Below are 22,903 nucleotides of genomic sequence, written 5' to 3' on the forward strand. Positions count from 1 at the left end.
TACTGTGATCATCATGCAGAGTGTAGTGTGGGGTATGTATAGTGTGTGTGCAGTACTGTAATCATCATGCATGCAGAGTGTAGTGTGAAGTATGTATAGTGTATCGTGTGTGTGCAGTACTGTGGTGATCATCATGCATGCAGAGTATATTGTGGAATATGTATAGGGTATTGTGTGTATAGTGTGTGTGCAGCACTGTGATCATCATGCTGAGTGTAGTGTGGTGTATGTATAGTGTGTGTGCAGTACTGTGATGATCATGTAGAGTGTAGTGTGGAGTATGTATAGTGTATTGTGTGTATAGTGTGTGTGCAGCACTGTGATCATTATGCTGAGTGTAGTGTGGTGTATGTGTAGTGTGTGTGCAGTACTGTGATCATCATGCAGAGTGTAGTGTGGAGTATGTATAGTGTATTGTGTGTATAGTGTGTGTGCAGCACTGTGATCATCATGCTGAGTGTAGTGTGGTGTATGTATAGTGTGTGTGCAGTACTGTGATCATCATGCAGAGTGTAGTGCGGAGTATGTATAGTGTATTGTGTGAATAGTGTGTGTGCAGCACTGTGATCATCATGCTGAGTGTAGTGTGGTGTATGTATAGTGTGTGTGCAGTACTGTGATCATCATGCTGAGTGTAGTGTGGTGTATGTATAGTGTGTGCAGGCAGTACTGTGATCATCATGCAGAGTGTAGTGTGGAGTATATAGTGTATTGTGTGTATAGTGTGTGTGCAGCACTGTGATCATTATGCTGAGTGTAGTGTGGTGTATGTATAGTGTGTGTGCAGTACTGTGATCATCATGCAGAGTGTAGTGTGGAGTATGTATAGTGTATTGTGTGTATAGTGTGTGTGCAGCACTGTGATCATCATGCTGAGTGTAGTGTGGTGTATGTATAGTGTGTGTGCAGTACTGTGATCATCATGCAGAGTGTAGTGTGGAGTATGTATAGTGTATTGTGTGTATAGTGTGTGTGCAGCACTGTGATCATCATGCTGAGTGTAGTGTGGTGTATGTATAGTGTGTGTGCAGTACTGTGATCATCATGCTGAGTGTAGTGTGGTGTATGTATAGTGTGTGTGCAGTACTGTGATCATCATGCAGAGTGTAGTGTGGAGTATGTATAGTGTATTGTGTGTATAGTGTGTGTGCAGCACTGTGATCATCATGCTGAGTGTAGTGTGGTGTATGTATAGTGTGTGTGCAGTACTGTGATCATCATGCTGAGTGTAGTGTGGTGTATGTATAGTGTGTGTGCAGGCAGTACTGTGATCATCATGCAGAGTGTAGTGTGGAGTATATAGTGTATTGTGTGTATAGTGTGTGTGCAGCACTGTGATCATCATGCTGAGTGTAGTGTGGAGTATGTATAGTGTATTGTGTGTATAGAGTGTGTGCAGCACTGTGATCATCATGCAGAGTGTAGTGTGGAGTATGTCTTGCGTCTGTGCTCAGCTGCTCTGGCCTGGCCCCGCCCCTCCCCCCTCTCGCCCCTCCCCTCCTCCGCTGCTCTGCTCGATGCGCTCTGCTCGCGGCTGCGCTGGAGCTCAGTGCGGCGCTGCTGGAGACGATGGCGACGGACGGCATGATCCTCACCAACCATGACCACCAGATACGGGTCGGCGTGCTGACAGGTAAGCGCTACCGTCTTACCGGTGCGTGTAGGCGCGCGTGTGAGAGGCGTGCGGTTCGCGTGAGTCGCGTGAGCGTGATTTATTGTGTGAGTGAGTGAGTGAGTGTGTGTTAGTGAGTGATCGGAGGTTTTGCAGCGGTGTCGCCCCCTCCTCCTCCCCCTCATCATCCTCATCCTCTTCCTCAGAGCCGGGGCTTCGGCATATTTCTGCGTGACGGCTCTCTCTCAGTCTCTCTTTCTTTTTTCTCTGAGTCTCTCTCCTTCTATCTCTCTCTCTCTCTCTCTCTCTTTGCTATGCTGGTGAGCGCCTTGCCCTGTAAGCCCACGCTCGATTTAAACCCTTTTATTTCTCCTCTTTTTTGGTCTACAGCTGAAACAATCCCCCCCCCCCCTCCTCAAACACACAGAAAGAGAGAGAGAGAGAGACAGAATAAGAGACCCCTCTGATCAAAAATGAAGAATTAGTCTGAATTAAACCGGCTCCTCTGGTGCTGGATGCGCGTGCACGCGTGATTTTTCCTCCCTCTCCTGACGCTCTGCGTCTCCTTCTCCTCGGGAAGACACAGTTTGCCGTGTTGAATTATTCATTTCTCCGTATCAGCTTGTCAACCATGAGCCTGTGGAGGCTGGAGCTGAGGCAGGGTGTTGGACAGCGCTGAAACGTCCAGCAGCCACGAGCACATCCATTCATTCTTCCCTGGCTTTATGACGTTCATTTTACACGATTTTCCAGCTTTATGACGATGTGCGATTGATCTGTGTGAATGGCAGCAGGGATCGATAGTGCTGGATTGATAGATTTGGAGCGTTTCTTCTCAATGCACTATACAAGACCATTAAGATTTAGTTTGACGATGAATGTATGAATGTATTAGTGAATGAATGAATGTATATATCTATGTATTTTCTCTGCCCCTTGCTCTGTTCTGTGCGCTGTACGTGGCCACCGCTTGACATGCAACGCAAGCTTTCACCACCACCATCATCATCATCATCATCTTAGCATTCTGGTGTCGGTGTGTTTCTCTCTCTCGCTCTCCAAAGGACGAGGAAACAGAGGGTCTGGGATTGAGAAAAAATGGGATTACAGTGACTCCCAGACCTTCACACCCGTTTACCCCTCTCCCTCTTTCCTTCCCCCTTCCCCCGTCGGCCTCCTGACGGCTGCCAATCCGCTCCACTTGGAGAATGGTGATGTGTTGCAATGGAGGAGCCACAGGAGCTCCAGATAGCACTGAGGGAAACCCCTACTCCTCCCACCACCACCACCATCCCTCCATCCCTCCACCTCCACCCCTCCTCTCCAACTCAACCAGCCCTCCTTCATGCTTGGAGCCGAGTCAATGGAGAGAGAAAAAGAGAGAGCGCGCTGACCGTGGTGCTGAAATCACAGCTTCCCCAGCTGATGATTATCATGCAGTTGTTTTTTGTCGGATTTTAATGCCAGTATTTGCATGAGCATTGTACTGTTGGAATAGTGCACCAGACTGTGGTAGAACCACTGATTGGGCTGTTGGACATTTATGCCATGGTGAACTGACTTCAATATGAAACTGGTCTTCTGGACATGTGACACACGACAACAAACCGATTTTCATCTTGTCATTGACTACAGTGCTTCCACACACAAATTCATTGGTCAACTCCACCAAGACAAACAGTGTCATATCTCCTTTAAACTTCATTACAGCCACTTTGACAGTCCAGTGTAATGTAATTAGGAATCTATAACCAGTATATTATGATATGGTAAATGGCAAATAACAGCAGACTAACCTTGTGACATAATAAGGCTGGATGTAGAGGTCCACAGTGAGCACGCACTCCAAACCATTTCTTAGCCTGAGAAAAATTAATGTAATCAGGTTAAGTGTCGAAAAACCCTAGATTAGCTTAAATAAATATAAGATCTTGATTTTCATGTTTAATAATAATTCAATCTTAATATTCAACAAGGGGGCGCCGAGTGGTCCAGCGGTCTAATGCGCCGCCACTATTAGGGGGAGTTCGCAGGTCCAAATCCTGGCTCATGCAGCTTTGCCATCAGCTGCCGGCGCCCAGAGGGAGCACAATTGGCCCTGCTCCCTCCGGTTATGGGGACGCACAAAAGGGGTGGGTCAATTGGAAAAATTGGGAGAAAATGGGGAATAAAAAAAAAAATTCAACATAATCCTTGCAAGTCATATCATTTTGCTTATATCATTCACCCCTTACATATATTTATTTTCCTGTCTAAGGAAATTAGCCACTGGACAGCTTTATGCAAGTTATTTTATGTAAAAATGGAATTCAGACCCATCATTTATGGCAAACCCTGTTTCATATGATTTCATTATAGTTAAAGAAGCATTAAACTCGGCAAAGAACTAATTATGCACCCAGTTCTTTGTGTCTCTGCATTGTAATTCTTTGTCCGGTCTTAAGTCTTAAGTCTGTGAGTCCAAGTTGAGTCTTTAGTCTTTGTGGTGTGAGTCTCAGTCCTTCGGGACATGTGACACGTGACAACAAACCTTTTTTTTTCATCTTGACTATAACCACAGTGCCTCCACACACAAATCCGTTGGTCGTGTCCACCAAGACAATGTCATATCTTCTTTGAACTTCATTACAGGCATTTTGACAGGCCAGTGTAATGTTATTAGGAATCTGTTCCCAGTATATTATGATACAGTAAACGCTTCAAAAGAGCTGCATTAACATTGTGAATAACACTGGGTTTAGGTCCTAGTCAAGTGTTGAGTCTCTGAGATGCATGTCTGAGTCAAGTGTTGAGTCTTTGTAGTGTAAGTCCAGATTGAGTCTCTGCAATGAGAGTCTGAGTCTCCAAAGTGAGTCTATGTCAAGTTTTGCATGTCCTAGTTTAGTCTTGAGTCTGAAAGATGCACAAATTAAGCCAAGCCTTAAGTCTCTAGGGTGTGAGTCAGAGTTGAGTGTCTGGTGTCAGAGTTTTGAGTGTATGAGCTAGGAGTCAAGGGAGTCAAGTCTCTGGGTAAAAAGTTCTAGTTGATTCTTTATTCTCTGAGATGAAAGTCTGAGTCAAGTCCCAGTTGAGTATATTGACTGTGATTCCAGTAAGTCTAATAGGGATTTTTTTATTTAGTCTTAGCTATATAAATCTAAAAAGAACAGGTATTGTAGTATTCAATCAGTGTTTTTTCCTGTGGTTGAAAGTTATGAATCATGAGTAACAAGCTGTGTTTTGTGAGTCAGTCAAAATGCGACTCACAGTTACCAACCATCATAAACGCACGTACATGCTATCCCCAAGAATACACACAAACGCAATTCATTTCTTGCTGTTTAAAGCTGTTTATTTCAATCTGAGCTCTCTATACGTTGTTATCAAACTTGTTTATGCATGTTTTTTGTGCTATTAGTTACATATATCCCACACCAGTACACACACAGATAAATACAGATGCTAGCCTTATGCACAAACTTATGCTTGTCTTGCAATTGATTAGTGTGCAATTTACCTTCCATTGTTTGATTTTAACCCTTTTGTCCTGTTGGGTACTCCTACCTTAGCCATTGCACCACTGTATGCATTTTTTTTTACAAGATATTAGGCACACAGCCCTCCCCCACCAGTTCATACACATGCACATATGCTAGGCTCATGCATATGCACAAAAATGATCATGCAATTTAGACTTATTGTTATTTTTGTGTAACCTCTCATTAGCCCTAGCAACCGTACCAGTATATATATACAGTATATATATATATATATATATATATATATATATATATATATATATACACACACATATATGTCTGAACATCTTCCAACCCCCTACCAACACACACATAGAAACAAACACAGTCTAATGCACCTTCTCCAACTTATTGCTACTCTTGTAAGTGATTAGCATGCAATTTGGCCTGCATTGTTGTTTTTCACCTTTAACCATTCAGCGCATTAGCTACTGCATCTCTTTCTGTATTTTTTTTTGTAAGCTATTCGCAACCCCTCACAACAGTGCACACACACACGCACACACACACGCACAAATATATATATACATATATGCAGCCCCAGTGCATTTACACAAACAGCTCACACCTCACCGCTTATTAGTCATAAATTTTCCACCAATCAGCATACACACATGCACACTCACGTCTAACAGTCTAAGGGCAGCAGAGCAAAGGCTTTTCTGTTGCATTGCATCCGAAATATATATGGCTCTATTTACAAGAAATGATATCATCATTGTAACAGTCTGAATGAATAGCAGATCTGAAATGTAAACATAAATTCCCAAGTTCCATAGTCTTTGGTGGTCTTTTTCTGTGCTGTTTTAATCTATGCATGCAGTCAAGATGCATAAACTCCACAGGTCTGTTTAAAACCTGATCAGATGAGATCAGGCCCACCTGAGAGTTTTCTGAACAAGGGGTGTGCCATATTGTATCGTACACGATAATATCGCCAACATTTATAAATATCGTGAACAATAACATACACTGAAATATCATACCATATCACCCACCCCTAATTATCACATCAGGGTACTACTTTTTTTTTACTGTTTTTAGCAAAAGAAAAAATCACACTGTTCTCATTTCCCATGATATATCTACTAGAGACAGATTACATCTGTCCAGTATAATTTATTTTACTTTAATCCTGGATAAATGGAGATATTATTATATTTAGAGTGCATTATTATTAGCATCATGACATTCTGGATCATTTTGTTACAAATCTGATAAAAGTCTTGTATTTTTTAATATCTCAGTTAGGGGTGTGCAATATCATATCGTATGCAGTAATAAAATGTCATTTTTCTTTTGTTGCAGTAGTGTATTTTTGACTTTTTTTTTTAATCAGTGTTTTGTCATATCGCCAAAAGTATCGTTATCGTTAAAATAACATGAAATATTGTGTTATTATTTTAGGGCCATATCGTCCACCCCTAGTCTGAACACAATATTCAGTGAAAGAGATCGCACTCAGAAGACACCTGACCTTATTCTGCAAAGGCCCGAACATAATCAATGAGACACACCTGCTTAAATTAAATGTTAAACAAATTTAGGTATTTTAAAGTGGAATATTAATGAAAATAGTAAGGCTTTGTTTTTCATATATATATTGTGGTTTTTGTGTTTTTTTTTGTTTTGTTTTTGGATTTAAAAAGTTTTTTTTTGGCTAGTTTGAGATTTAAGGACACACCCACTTTCCATGTACACCTGTACACTTATACAGTAATATACAAAAGTTTTGGTGCCGCTGTTCAAATTAATTATTTGTTTTTGGTGGCATTCTAAGTATAAATAATAATAATAAAAAAATCTTCTACAGATAACAAACTTTTATTGGGAAGATTTTAGACACAACTTCTACTTATTGTCTGAATTTAACTTTGTATGCTGTTATCTTTACCACATCGAAGGATTATTAATATGAAACTACATGGGAAGCAATTCGGACTACCTAAGTTGTTCCTCAGTTACAACAATGGGGTAAATAAAGTAGGTTAACAGATCAGGTTTATTTTCCAGTCAGTAAATAAACAGTTATGGTGTATTAAAATGTTTATAATTGTGTCTCTGCCGAAGACGTACAATATCAAAAAGACTAAAAAGAGTTATTTTACCAACACACTCACAAACAAACATGCACACAAACACACAGGCTAGCCCTGTGCACACACACACATTGTGTTTGTCTTGTAACAGATTTGCTAGTTGACATTTAATTCAGTCAGTTCAGTGTTTGTCACTTAATGTCTCCTTCTGTATTGTAACAAATGACCATGGCAATGGATGAACAGTACACATACAGATATACACACACACACATACAGATACACACACTTTCTGTAGACAGTGTGGTGTGAAGTAAATAAAGAAGGCGAGGTAAATAGAGGCAGGACAAAGATATCACAGAGTAAATTGGTCTTTGTATGTCATCTGACCTTTTAGAAATCTCTGCCTGTTCTCACTCTCTCTCTCTCTCTCTCTCTCTCTCTCTCTCTCTCTCTCTCTCTCTCTCTCTTCTCTCTCTTTCTTTGTCTTTCTCTCCCTGTCTCTAGAATTAAAATTCAAATAGCTTTATTGTCATGAATAGCTGTGTGTCCATAGCAAATAATGCTAATTATAAATAAAGTGTTTTCAAAAGGACATGAAAGGAATATGAAAAAAAACATTCATAGTGATATGTAAATATACCTGTAGAATCAGATTAAATATTAGTTTTGTGTTTCGCTGTAATGGAATTTAAGTCTTTAAATAAGAACGTGACTGATATAATTTAAAGCACATACTTATTTCAGAAAGCTGATTTTTTTTTTTCAAATTAAATTGAATGCACTTAAAGGTGAACAATTTGACAACACAAAATTTAATTGTATTGTAATTTGTTTTTTCTTTCGTATCAACAATCAATTTTTAAGCATATCGAGGATGTCATCAATACTTAAAGAGAACTGACTCAACTGTACATATGATTACAGGAGATCATAATTTGTGCAGTTTAATTGTATACATTGCAGTATGTTTTGAATAAGGTTACTGTAATCAGTATGGGAAAGTATTTGAAAAGTGTTTTTTTTAGGTATATATTGTTACTACTGCATTAAACTACTGCATTTACTACTGCATCATTAAATATCACCCAGCCCTAAGTTAAATATCTTTGTAAGGTACTGTATAGTATAATATATAGCAGGTATAGAATAAAATGTTCTCTATAAATGAAGGTTCTTAATATTACTGTTATTTAACAAATTTTATGAGCATATTTAGTGACTTTATTAGTTTTTCTTCTGTTGATTTAGTCAAAACTGTAACAGCCAGTGTTTTCCTCCCGGGTTATATGAGATTCTGTTGGAATGTGTCTGTGTTCCAGCTGTTTCTGCTGTCTGTGCTTCTGCTTTATGGTTTGTAGAGCATGGAGAGAGATGTCTACCCTTTAAGTGACCTGTAGTCAGTGTATATCAGTGTGTGTCTGAGACGCTGCTATACTGAGACACTGCTCCACTTTGTCCCTCAGTCCACCGCTGTGTCCTTGCCGTGTGTCGTGCTGCTCCTTCAGAAACAGAGAGGCAGGGGTTTCTCATCTCCTCTCGCTTCGTCTTCCCCAATGACAGCAGGGTCACATGATCAAACATGTCCCCTTCTTCAGGGCTGAAGTGAGCTTTGGTTGGCATGGCAACGCTCATTTTTTTGGAGCCTGACATGCATACAGCGGCTCTGAGAAGGGCAGGAGAGAGAAATGGCCGGGTTTGTGTTGTTGTTTTGGGAATAGAGGCAACGTGATGTGAAAACAGAAGGGATGCATGATAATATCAGAATCATATTAGCATCTGCAGATTATTGCTAAATAGACCTGTCACGATAGGCATGTTTTTGTGCACACAATATAAGATAATATATGATGTAATCTTAATGATAAAATATCATGATAACTTAAAGAATATAATAATGGAATTACACCCTTTTAAAAAGCAATGGGCTTTTAAATATTAAGAATTTTTAGATGCTGGAATCCTAAATAAATGAAACATAAATAAAATAAAGCCACTGTTTTTAAAGAAAGTCAGAACACTACCTTGTCCAGGTTGATGTTCTCACCTTAGTTAGAAAAAAACATAATAGTCATGCCCATATATTGTATAATAACTCAATAATGTAATTATCATGACAGCCCTACTGTTAAATAATATATGTATTAGACATCAGATTGGATTATACTAACATTTCAAAACGATATTAGAAGAGCAAAGCAGAAGGTGTAGGTGATACTGGACCTCTGCACTAAATTATCAACAGTTTTTGGCTGTTGCTTGTTAAATAAGCACATTTTCTGGCAAAAAAATTACTCAAGTATACTATATAGATACTGCGGTGCCCTGAATTGTGCAGTTAAGAATATGTTTTAAAAATTTAGATATTCCCACACTGTGTGTAAACACACTGTGATGTTTTAAGTACAGATACTAGAGGAACAAATTTATAGTTTTCAGATATCAGAATTATTTCTTATCCTGTGTATTTCCCTATGTATCCTATGTATTTTTTTTTATTTTCTCAATCCGTGATTTTTTTTTTTGTGTCCTCGGAATCACACAACTCATACAGCCCTAAAGAATATTGAAGACTTGACTGTGTAAATGCATACATATCAGCACTAGCAGAGATTTATATCTGAAATCTACATCAACCTACAAATCAGGATACAGTTTTGGTCAGAAGTATACATACACTCATCATGGACATGAATGTCATGGCAAATATAAATCAATTTCAGTGATTTTTCTGAACTGTCTTTTTCTGGGGCAGAGAGAGTGTACAGCAAACATCTTTAACAGTAAAAAAAAAAAACAAGAATTTGGCGTTCCAGTTTGTCTGTACTTTGACCAGAGGCTTTTGGTAGCCATCAACAAGCTTCTGGCACAGTTCTCTACATTTGACCAATCATGCTGGCAGAATTGATAGAGTTCTTGGCACAGACGCAAAGCACAGTCCAATAATTGTCGATAAGGCTGATGTCATGACTTTGGAAAGGCCATTACAAAAGGTTAATAGCAGCCCACTTTATCCATTTCACAACTATCTTTGATGTGTGTCCGGGGTCATTGGAACTGTTGGAACAACCCGTTGTGTCCAGCTTATGGTTTAAGGTTATGCAGAAGAATTCTTCTTCATTATTTCTTTGTTTTTTTAAATATACCAGTTCAAACAGCTAGAGAGATTGATACTACCATCCTCACGCTTAACAGTTTTTCAGTGTTGTTTGGATTGTGGCCAAACAACTTATTCTTAGTCTACATTTGCCCATATGGTCAGCTGTAAGCTTTAGTTGAGCTTGAAAGTGTCGACTTGAAAGAAGGAACTCCTTTTTTAATGTGCAGTCTCACAGTCTATAGCAATATGATTCTAGCTTTCCCTTCATTGCAGCGCTTTGGTCCTTGGGTGGTTCTTTTTCATTCAAACCAAGAGACATTTCTGACTTGTGTAAATCAATAATGATCCACTACCTTTTTCATTGTATTGTGTGTTGTTTGGCTCACATAAAATTTGTAGATACTGGCTACAACAGAGATTCCACTAGCTGACTGTAGTCAGTCATGATCTCTAACAGGAAGTACAGAAGTCTTGTTCTTGGTAAATTAAGTATTTTGTTTAGTTGCTATCATGTTGGTTTTGCATGTGTTTAAATATGAGGAAAGGTAATTGTTATATACACTGTAGAATTCATTATCAACAGACACCAGTAACTATATACCACTGGCAGCCATGCATGCTTATGCCATAACACTGCCTCCACCATGTTTGACAGATCTGTGGCTCCAGATCATGAAAGCTTTCTTTTTTTATACACTGTAGATAAAAAACTGAAGCAAACAACTATTTAATCCCTTATTTCCCTGTATAGCCAAATGTATGCATTCAGCCACTTTAAGTCAGCTCATTTTCTGAAAGATGCACTAATCAATATACACATGAAAAATAAAGAAAATATATATGACCATTATAAATGACAATTATGACCAATCAAACTATATGGAACTCTCTACTCAAAAAGGAACATAAGTTTATAAGCATGATTTTTTAAGCAAATTGGTCAATTACGTAGATACCTTAAAATAGATTAGACATCAATACACAAGTGTGTTTGTGCCTCCTTTTCCCAGCACACACACACTTCTAAAAACACACTCCTTATTTTAGCTCTGTCACCTTGGTGAACACTGACCTAAAAACCAGTCGAACCTAACCTTGATAAACCAGAACAGCTGCCATGTTGCTGTCAGACACTGCAGGTCACAGCCATGACTTAATATCAGTTTGCTTTATGTTGTGGGAATATAATCAACTGTACAGATCTATCATTAATTTTACAGCATTTGTATAAATCTGAGAAAAGTCAACTCTACTGAATATATACTTAAGAATTCTTTATCATCAATAAACACTGGAGCTGAGCAGCCAATGCCATAATGCTCCCTCCACCATGTTTTACATATATAGTATGCTCCAGATCATCAAAGCATCCTTTTTGTTTCCTTACACTCTTATATATTAATATTATAGGAAAGAGACAAAAAGGTCATTGAATGAATAAAATTAGCTTAGATAAAAAATAGTTTAGAAATGTTTGAGTTTAAATTATCTTTTTTATTGGCATTTTTGACTCATTCAGCATTTTGCAGTCTCAGTGGTTCTGTGAGTTATCAAATACTCGTTTTTTCCATACAGTAGTCCATGAGTCCATGTTCAAAGATAACAATGAGTATCAGAAACCACATAATCCGCTATTAAAGATTAATAAACAACTGGGAAACTCAGGGCTTATCCAAAAATCAGCGTTTCTCACTGGTAAATACGAGTTTGTGGTGTTGTTCCGTAAATACGACCAATTTCTGACACAACCTGAGGGCAGCAGTAGAACCATGCAAATTGGTGGGACATAAGTTTCCATTATTACATTAGCCTTGTATGTTCAATGCAAAACTAAAAAAACAAACTTCAGACCCTGAACATGTTCTAGATGGTCAATCCAAACCAAAATGTTAAATGTTAAGGGTTAAAACAAACTGTGAACATTTTTTTATCAACATCTTTTTATTCCTCTTTTGAAATGCACATAAATAAACTGAAATAGGGAAGAATGAGCACTGCTGTCTTTCTGCAGCGGTCACTGCATTCTCTCTCTTTCTTTTTCCTCTCTCTTGTCTCTCTTTTCATTTTCTTTATGCCACTCCCTCTTCCTCTCTCTCTTCCCCTTTTCCTTGTTAGTCTGTACCCCATGCTTTTCTCTGTCCTTTTCTCCTTCAGCTATAGCAGTGCTTCTCAGTCCTGATCCTAGCACCACCCTGTCCTGCATATTTTAGAGGATTGCCTGCTTTAAAACACCCCTGCAATCCTGAAAGGACTCGTTAATGAATGGATGTTGGGAGCATGGATAGTTATAAATGGTGGCACAAGGACCAGGATTGAGAAACACTGAGCTATTCTAACAGTCTGTCAATATTGTAGGTAGGAAAGGTGTATGTGGTCCTCCATATTCAGGAGAAAACACATTAATCCCTGTAACTGATTTTTTTAACTGATCACAAATAATGATTTTAATTAGGGCTGCAACGAATAGTTATTATTAGTCGATTACTCAAGAATAATTCCTACCACATTCTCCATCCTCCATCCTAAAGAATCAGGTGAATGTGGGATTTTAATGCCCAGTAGATGTTTAATTGTGCAAAGTACTGATATTTACTGACAATACATTTGTAATCTCTTGTGTTTGGGGACTTTTTGTAGATTTTAGTTGATTTTAAATTCTGTGTGAGTGAGCCCATTACCCCTCTACTGTTGCATTTCTGTCCACAGCACCTTGTATAGTGTATTGCAGTTACAAATCAACAATTTCTAACTGGAATTTTGCATTGCCGCTTATATTGACTAATGGTTGCAGCTTTAATTGTCATGTTTGTTTATTTAGTGTTCCTTAATTCTTTCTCTTTCACTGGTTCAGCACTGCCGTAGTGTTGCTGAAGGAGATAGGAGTGTGTGTGTGTGTGTGTGTGTGTGTGTGTGTGTGTGTGTGTGTGTGTGTGTGTGTGTGTGTGTGTGTGTGTGTGTGTGTGTGTGTGCGTTTGTGTGTGTGTGTTGGAGCACTCTTATAGGCCCTATACACATTCACATACACCTGTTGATTGGTTTGCAGGGGGCATATATTTGTAGATAAACAGATATCGTAGTGAAGAATATGTAAAAGCTTTGTAAACTTTTTAAGTATCTATAGGATTAAAAGGATGTATTTTAAACATGTGAAAGGTTTAAAAGAGATATCACTGGATCTCTTTAATCCTAAAATGAAAGACGTGCATGACAGCAGCATAAAAACAATAATATAAGGAATAAAACAGAAACAGATATATAACAAAAACATTACTTACACATATGCCTGTGTCAATCATTTTCTGATATTATTTTCTTTTTCAGACCATTTTATGGCATTTTTATAATGATAATATTATAGCATAATAATGCTAATTACGCCCTGTTATATTTTTTGTAATATTACTGTAATGAATTTCTTCCACAATCCACTCTGTGCTGTTTTTGATGTATTGGTCATTACATCAAAGGCTGAAATATTGGCAAGGTTCATTTGTATGTAAAAAAACATACATTAAGCAATTCCAATTGATGGTGTCAATGTTAGCCAGAAATACTGAGCTCTTGTCTATTTATTGTATGATAAGTCAATAACGTAATTATCATGACATTCCTCTATATATTACTAAATATTTGTGGACACCTCTTCTAATGATTACTTTCAGCCACTTTAAGTTGGATCCTTTGCTGACACAGATGTGCAAATATACACACAAGCACACAGCTTGTCTAGTTCCGGTAGAGAGGTGCTGGAACAGACAAACATAAACCAATTAGCACCATTCACAGTATTCTCGATAATGATGGTGCTCCATCCAGTACACTCTTCTCATTGTTCATATAGCGTACACACAAAGATAGTGCTAAAATAATAATATTCAAATCAAAATGTAATAGTAGTGTGTGTGTGTGTGTGTGTGTGTTTGTGTATGTGTGTTTTCTTGCTGTTTCTTTTCTATGTCATTTGATGAGACTGTAGTGGAGTTAATCACTTTTACTTACTCTAATCTGTGGAGTGTCACTGATTCTCCTTAACAACTGTCCTAATAGAGTGCTGGATCACACACTTGTGAGCTTGGAGGCATGAAGGTGTGTGTGTGTGTGTGTGTGTGTCCTGTGTGCAGAATGTTCCCGCAGGGCCACGGTCCTTAGAAATTACATTACACGATACTGTACTATGAAAACCGTCAGAACCAGTATTTATTTGTAAGTGCAAAAACATAGCATGTACATTTAAATGCTAAATATTGTTGTGATAAAGTTGTGTTATTACTAAATATCAAAAAGTGTAAGTAATAATAGTGTAAGTAATAAATATGTTTTTAAATAATTAATAAAACAACTGCACTCTTGAATGCAAACTATTTCCACACAAATGGCTCATGCACTTTACTCGTTGGAATTAAACTAAAAAATAAAAATGGTAACCTGCATAGCAAGTATGATATTAAGGTTATGGTCATTTTTTACATATTGTATATCTCCCCAAGTGGAATAGAATAAGTTGCACAACTAGATGGGAAGGACTAAAACTGGCTGGTATATTCAACTGTGCTCTAAAACACTAAAAGTGATCAAAATCATGCACAACAATCGTCAAGTAATTTATGTACTAGTCAGGTAAAACATATAGACAAAAGTATTGGGCCACACATTGCTCATTTTTGTCTCTACTGAAACCACAGGTTTAAAAATGTTTTTTTATCCTGATTTTGTTTGAATAATCTGCACTGATCAGGAATAGCTTTCTACTAGATTTCGGGGCTCTGCTGTGAGGATTTGACAGCATTCAGTGACAAGATCATTAGTGAGGTCAGGATGTTGGATGATCCCCACTTCACCTCATCGTTCCCAACTCCCCAACTCAACGGGATGTACTGGATGGAGTCCCATTATTAAGAGAACACAGTTCCACTGCTCCACAGCTCAATTCTGTCAGATTTATACCCCTCTAGACCACATCTGGAATTAGGGATGATGGCAATGTGTTGAGTTTTATCTACTTCAGAGACTTCTTATTGTATTGGTAACACTTCTCTATTTGCATTTGCAAAAATGAATGAGTATGTGTCCCAATACTTTCATCTATGTAATGTATCTGTTTTCCACTAGTTAGTCACTAGGCACTTCCTCTGCTGCCTGGCTAACAAATCATCTAGCACTAGTTAAGTAATATATCTACTACTTACTCAGTTGCTAGATCTGTTTGTTATCTCTTATATACCCACTGATCAGTTAATACTGTGTATCTAGTAGTCATCTGATGTGTGTAATCAGTACAGTCAGAATCCATTGACAAACCAGAGACAGTGCACTGATCATCATAAACTGATCATCATCATCATCATCATACTCCAACATGCTCCTGATAATCATGAATGTTAAGGGTTAATCAGGTGGACTGTGTTTGTCCCACAAACTATAGGTGTGAAGATCTAACAGGCCACAGAATGTGTGTGTGTATACGTGTGTGTATTGCTTGCTGCTAGCAGTATGCTGTAGAGCAGTGTGTGTGTGTGTGTGTGTGTGTGTGTGTGCTTGTGCCAGGCTTATTAAGGCCGTCTCGGCTCTGCGCGTGATTGGCTGTGACTGAGGCAGGAGCTGCAGCAGCATTAACTTCCTCACACTGTCACCCTGATGAGGAACCGGACAGAGTACAGAGAGGAGAACGGACAGGGACACTGCTGAGAGACAGAATGTGTGTTTGTGTGTGTGTGTGCGTACGTTTACGTATAAATATGAATATGAGCATGGAAAATAGGTGAACATGTGTGTCTGTGCAAATTTACGCACGTGTTTACCACAAGATGTATGTTTGTGATTTATGTATATATGTAGGTGTGTGTGTGTGTGTGTATGTGTGTGTGCATGTGTGTAGGTTCAATGGCACATGCTATTTGCCAAGATGCTGTGTAGGGTAATCGGCACAGAACATCCCGTTTTATTGGATTTTTATTAATATGCAGCTTTTTTTTATGTATAAAGTGACACAACTTTCCCGCACTGTGACTCACGACACACACCCACTTACTCTCTCTGAGAGGAAAATTAACTGGAACGTCTTTTCTGTACCGGAGTTACTGCAACATGTAGAGACCTTGTGGGCGGGACATACATGAGCATTTAGCCATGTGAAAATGACTTTACACATGCAGTTGAAGCTTTGGACTCAGAATCTTATACTGAATGTTCTAATGATCTGTTCAGTTTGTGGTACCAGACCAACACACTACTGCGTTGTGAAGTGTCCAAGTCAGTTCTTTGGTGTAAGCCAAAGTCGAACGTGTTGGTGCCTGTCAAGTCTCAATACTCTGGGATGTGAATCAGAGTTGGGCCCCAAGACTCTCAGATGTAAATCTGATTCAAGTCTCTTAGGTGGGACTTCAGTCTCAAGGCTCTTGGGTAAAAGACTGATAATCTTAGGTCTCAGGTCTTAAAGTTAAGCCACTGTGTGAGTCTGAGTCCCTAAGTCTGATCCAAATCCTAAAGGCTCTGTGGTAGAAAGCTGATGATATCTAAAGGAGAACTCCGGTGTAAAATGGACTTATGGTGTAGTAAAACATGATAAAAAAAATACTTAACTTTGATGAATAGCACACCTCTGTTCTCCCACAGCGTTCCGAGATCCAAAAATTTTAACAGTTTGTCCAAACACCCTTCAGACTCGGTGACACCGGGCTCAAAGTAGCTCCACACCTCCTTGCTAGAATCCAGAGAGCTCTGACATTTAAAATGAGGCAATAATAACTTAAAAATGCACAAGAAGCTTTTTAAAAAACACTGTTTACATCCCTTGCCGCTAGCTTTAGCTCTGTACGCCACCATCTTTGTACTGATAGCAACAGACATATATACATAGATTCCGTAGAGCCTGCAATTCATCCGCTGCAATTCATTAAAGTTAAGTACTTTTTTATCATGTTTTTCAAAAATGAGTTCCATTTTGTTCCTGGGATTTCTGAGGTGTCAAAGTCAGGAATCACATGAAGCTCTGAGGTGTTAGGTTAAGCCAGTAGCTGAAGTCAAGTCTATAAGGTGTTTGCCCAAGTTAAGTCCTGAGAGGCTTAGGTAGTAGTATAACTCTCGAGTTTCTTGTGTGCGGGTCCTAATCAAATCTCAACACTGGGATGCAAAACCAGGTTGAGTCTTGAGTGTCTGGGAAGTAAGTTCAAGTCAAACTTCAAGTCAAGTCTTGAGACAGAATGTAAGTCCAGGTTGCAATTCAAGATTCTTAGGTGTGCATGTGACACAAGTAGCTGTGCATCTATGCTTCAAGTATCTATGCTGTTAGTTTGAGTCAAACTTTGAAAATCTTAGTCTAATTTAAGTCTATGGAGCTCATGTCTAAATCGAGTTTCGATGCTCTATGGTCCAGGTTAAATCTGTTGAATCTCAGAGTCCAATTTATGTCTTGCATCTTAGGGTGTTGGTTTGACCCAGGTCTTGTATTTGTGGGGTGTAGGTTTGAGTCACATCCACATCGATTTTAAGATACTGGGGTGCAAGTCTGACCCTGCATTTACACAGCTCTGTCACATCAACGCACAGTGTGTATCCCATTCATTTTCAATATGAAACGTTGGCTCTGTCAGTCGCAGTCGAGCAGTGCATCATGGGTCCGATGCGTCGGGTTCGGGGGATGCGATGAAAAGTTGACTTAAGATGAACTTGCAAATTAATCCATCCAATGTGATGCGTCTATCCAATCAGTGATAAGGTGTTTGCCTGATACGTGTCCTCAGCGCAGTGTATGACATTTTAGTTTCACTTTCCAGAGAGTTCCAGTGAAACATGGAAGAAAAGCTAATCATTGCGTTTTCAGGCTTCCCTGTAATTTATGGTCAATCTCTGGGGTGTCATTTAGACTGGTCTTGAGTCTGTGGGGTGCAGTCTCGAGTCATGTATTAATACTTTGGGATGCAAATTCAAGTCTCTAAGGTGTAAACTTAAGTTTCAAGACTCCTGGGTAGTCTAACTCAGTCACTGGGGCCCAGGTCTAAATAGAGCCACGTTCCAATACTCTTGGATGCAAATCCAGGTTGAGCCTTGAGGCAGAATGTTAATCCAGGTTGCATCTCAAGACCAGGGTTTGTACGGTCAAGAAAACCTGGAAAAGTCATGGAATTTGAAAATAGCTATTTCCAGGCATGGATAAGTTTTGAACAAATATAAATATCCAGAAAAGTTTTGGAAAAGTCATGAAAAACACATGGAAATTTGTTGTTTAAAAAGTGTATGAACCCTGCAAGACTAGTCTGAGTTGGGTCCAGTTGAGTTGGGTTTCAGTCGGACTTGAGCCTCTTGTCTCTAAGGTGTGAGTCTAAGTATAAAGACACTTGAGTAGAAGTTTGTCTTAAGACTCCAATCTATGGGGTGCAAGTCTAAATCAAGTCTTGATACTCTAGTAAGTCCAAGTCATGTCTTTAATGTTAGGGGTGTCATTTTGACTGATGTCTAAGGTCTGAGGAATGCAGGTTCGAGTCACATCACACAATATGTTGGGATGCAAATCCAGGTCGGCACAGAATGTGAGTTCAGGTTGCGTCTCAAGACTTTTGGGTGTAAGTCGGTCTCAAACCGACTCAAAAGTCTTTGAGATATGAGTCTGAGTTGGGTTTCAAGACTTTGATATGTGAATCTGATTAAATTCTCAAGACATTTTTGTAGATTTGTTTTTGATAAATGTTCCCAGTAGATGGTGCTAATTCATGGTACAAATGGCACGAGCAAGAGGAATGCTTTTCAGCGGTGGGCCACATACTGTAGCTCGGTAACACTGAAAAAGAGGCTCATTTAAGAGTTTGAAAAGGTGTCATCTGAACACCCTCTTAGTGTTAATCACTTCACACCAGAAAATTGGTCCCGTGTCCTCTAAGTATAAGTGCTGTCACAAAGCCCTTTAGTTCTGCCGTGTTTTCTAGCTGATCAGGATGCAGTTGTGTGTGTTAGTTTCAGCAGGCGAGGCTGAGGTCAGCTGAGCTGTTGGTTAAGGCAGAGAAACACACCGCAGGTCACACTCCAGCTACCGCGGGAATCTGACGTCCTGTCAGCTTTACTTAGGCAAGGTGGGGAGAGAAGAGGTGTGTGTGCATGTATGTGTGTGTGTGTGTGTGTATGCTTGTGTGTTCCAGTGCGTGTGCATGTGTGAGTTTTTATGGTATGTGTGTGTCTGTGTGTGTGTGTGTGTGTTCTGATGAGTCACTGCACTCCCCCTTGGTGAAGTTGACTCTGTTAATTAAAGCTGTAGGGATGAACAGGATCGTCAGAATCTCCGTCCACACATCCCTCTCTTTCTCTTATTTCCGTCTAGTGTGTTCCCTTTCTGATTATCGCTGTGTCAGACACTGCTGGGCTCATCTTTATCAGGCATCATAGAGTAACATCTGACATCAGGCCTCAAGTCTAGTTTAACTGTGAACTGTCCCATCCCACATTTGAGTTACACGCTACTTCAGTTTAAACAGTTGCACAAAGCTTATTTTAAACATATTTTTAAATTGAAGTTATAATTACAAATTCACACATACCTTATAATAGTAAAATATGTGCAGATAAATATTGGTGGCAGACAGTAGTTCATTTTGTGTTGTGTTTAAAAGCACCTACTAGATAGCAATGATGTATGCATGTTGTGTCATTATATCCCACTGTTATGATTGCATGAATTGCATATATGATTCTTTTATTCATATTTATATTTAAACAACTGCAATAATTTCCCTTGCTTACCTAGTGTATCAACAATTATTGTCAGTACACAACCCTATTCAAGACCAGCATTTGCTCGTAGCTGGTTTAAGACGGTCTGATATTTAATGATTTAGGTGGTTATAAAAAAACATCTATAAAAAATTGTCGACCCAGAATCTCATTGTCGACATGTTGTTAATGTGTGACGGAGTGCAGTACACCCCGTTGTGTAGAAACATATGGGAGGGGGGATAAGTTCTCGCACTCTTCGCAGTCTTTGTGACTCCAAAAACATCTAACACATCAGATAAGGAACAAGACAACAGTCGTACCCACTAAATATCAGCTCATTATACATTTAAACATATTCACAGCGTTTAATCCCCATATTTAGTGGCTTTAGCTGTTAGAGAAAGCTGAAAAGAGTTCCACCAGAGACTTTCATTAACAGAGGGGTTGCCAGGCCCAGTAAAACTATCCACCCAAGTCCAAGTCTGTCTAAAACCCACCCTTCAGCAGCTTAAACCCAGTATCTAAGGTTGCCACAGATGTTCACAATACAGCACATTACAGCTTTTTGGCATTCGTGGTAAATATTAAAAGTAGCCCCTAAAAACGCACCCTGTGAATTTAGAATTTTCACCAGTGACTGTATTTTAAATTTGGCAGGAAAACCACAAACTTTGCTTTTCTCACTGAGAGTGGAGCAGGATCTAGAGGCTAAACATGTGATGGGCCAAGCTTTCTGACTTCAAGAGCAATACTAGAGCGCTGTACAAAGAAATTAGTTGTATTATTAATATATTTAATTTTATTTAATAATACAATTAGTAAATACTTATAAATAAATGAATAACATATAAATAACAAAAATCGTGTGTAAATTCTGTTACAATTTCTATTGAAGACATATTTAAGTGTTCTAGGATTTCCTGAAAAAAACAACTTCCTGCCTGTGTGAATGTCTTCTATAATTAGCTTTTTTTTATTTTTAGGTTAATATATAGGTGCGTCAAACTATCAAAATGTCCTGCAAAATCCGTCCAAGGCACTAAATGTTTAGCTGTCAAGTGCAGTCAAACATGCATTGGATCATAACCCTCACCAGTTAGAAGCACAAATTAAGGGCATGACTAAAATAAAAAAAAATAATTGGCAGATACTAAAGTAGTCAACTACTAAAATAGTCCTTCTTTGCAGCCATATTGTATAGCTGACTTTTGTGATTTTATTTTTTTTTTTTGTGACTTTTGTGATTTTATTAATGCTGGAAATGCAGGTCAACCAGCGTGGTCAAGCTTGGTCATACTGGTTGTCAAGCTTGGCCAGTTTGATGCTTGTAGCCCAGCTAAACCACCAAACTCAAGCCAAACCATTCCCTGTGCTGGTCAAGAGCTCAACTGGTCAACCAGCTTAATCAGCTTTAAACAAAGTTAACTGGCCTAGCTGTTTTTTTTCTATCTATATAAAATTTACCACCACTGTGTTGACTAAAGTTGGGTTGTTTTGACTCCAGCATGCTTCAGAATGCATTTTGTTCTGTGAGTGTATTTTTATGCTCAGACGTTTACTGTAGTGCGTTCAGCGTGCTTCACTGCTTCTGCGTTTCGTCTCTGTAAAAATGACATGACGTACAGAGCGGTGTGTTGTTTGTGTCAGTGTGATTCTGCTTCTCCACAGCTCTGGAATTGGGTTTTCCAGCTGCGTTGTGTGAGGTTGTGTATGGGTGCCTGTAGGTGGGAGCAGAAATGTGTGTGTACACTTGTGGGAGTGTGATAAATCTATGCACAATCGCAATCCTGCACGTGGATGTACGTAGTCTAGACAGAACGTTCCTCGGAGGGGAATTTCTGAGAATCCAATTTTCCTCGATTCCATGCTGGTAAAGAAAAGGTTGACGTAAAACATTCAAATTAGCATGAATTTTCACACAGCAATTTTCAGAAAGGGCTAAAGATACACTGTGTTCCACAAACAGGACGAAAATAGATCTCTCTTCATCTCTGTTTATTTATTATTTACTTTGGATATGTTAATCAGGCACAGTTCACATTTTTAACCCGAAGGGCAAGTATCAACTCTCCTTAAGGGGGTTTAAAGTTATTAGTCCGAAACAAATCAGCGAAATAAATTAAAATATACTTACAGATTTATAACCCCAAATCAGCACGAATAAAAAATAAGTACAGTGTTTTACATACAAATAGTTCCTTTATTTGATTGCAGACAGTATGAACCCAGTATATTTCATGGTTTGTCTGCTCAGCTTCATTTTATTTATTAATATACATTCCTGCATTTTCTGTAGCACATTTTTTTAAAAGTTGGGATGAAGGAAATTTAGGGCTAAGTTATAGGTAAAAAAAAAGATTTTTAATAGGTGATGTCAATGAGTGATTGTAATCATGATTTGGTACAAAAGCAGCATCTTTAGATAATTCAATTAAATTTAGATAAGGAAAATGCAATAATGACCATGTTCTTTGGCTCACCAGGTACAGGACAAAATAACTGCTTAATATTTCATTGCTTGTGCCTAAATATATTTTAAGTGTTGTAAGAAAGAATATCAACATTATTAAAAACTAGTAAATACTTACAAATAATAATGCAAGATAGGATGTTTATTAATATATAAAATAAAATGGGTCAGATCATAAAACATGAACTATATTCTGTGCAATGCATGTCTGCAATGAAATAAAAGACAAAGGAAATGTAAGAAACACTGTGCTTTTTCTATACAGTCCCATTTTTTCTGATTCGGGGTTGTACATATATTATATATGCCATCAGTTTATACATCTATTTTTTCTGGGGGTTTTTTATATCATATGCTGTGTGTCATATTTGTAAAAATCCTATGCGAGTTTTGTTCAAAACTTCACTTAAACATTCCTGAAAATAGTTAAGAACTGACAGAGCAAAAGTATGCAAACAAGCTGCA

The 22,903-nt window shown here is 38.6% G+C and overlaps 1 protein-coding gene across 7 annotated transcripts in view; it reads left to right on the top strand.

Moving 5' to 3' along the window:
- Positions 1-1,524: 1,524 nt before the first annotated feature.
- The window catches only part of gphnb (gephyrin b), a 139,410-nt gene continuing 118,031 nt past the window's right edge, over positions 1,525-22,903 (top strand). For all 7 annotated transcript variants that reach the window (XM_007255478.4, XM_007255480.4, XM_007255482.4 and 4 more), the window contains exon 1: positions 1,525-1,633. In XM_007255478.4, the coding sequence (XP_007255540.1) occupies positions 1,570-1,633 (64 nt within the window). In that variant the 5' untranslated portion in view covers positions 1,525-1,569. The remainder of the gene's footprint in view (positions 1,634-22,903) is intronic.

Source organism: Astyanax mexicanus, chromosome 1 (assembly GCF_023375975.1).
Source record: "Astyanax mexicanus isolate ESR-SI-001 chromosome 1, AstMex3_surface, whole genome shotgun sequence".
Lineage (NCBI taxonomy): Eukaryota > Metazoa > Chordata > Actinopteri > Characiformes > Acestrorhamphidae > Astyanax > Astyanax mexicanus.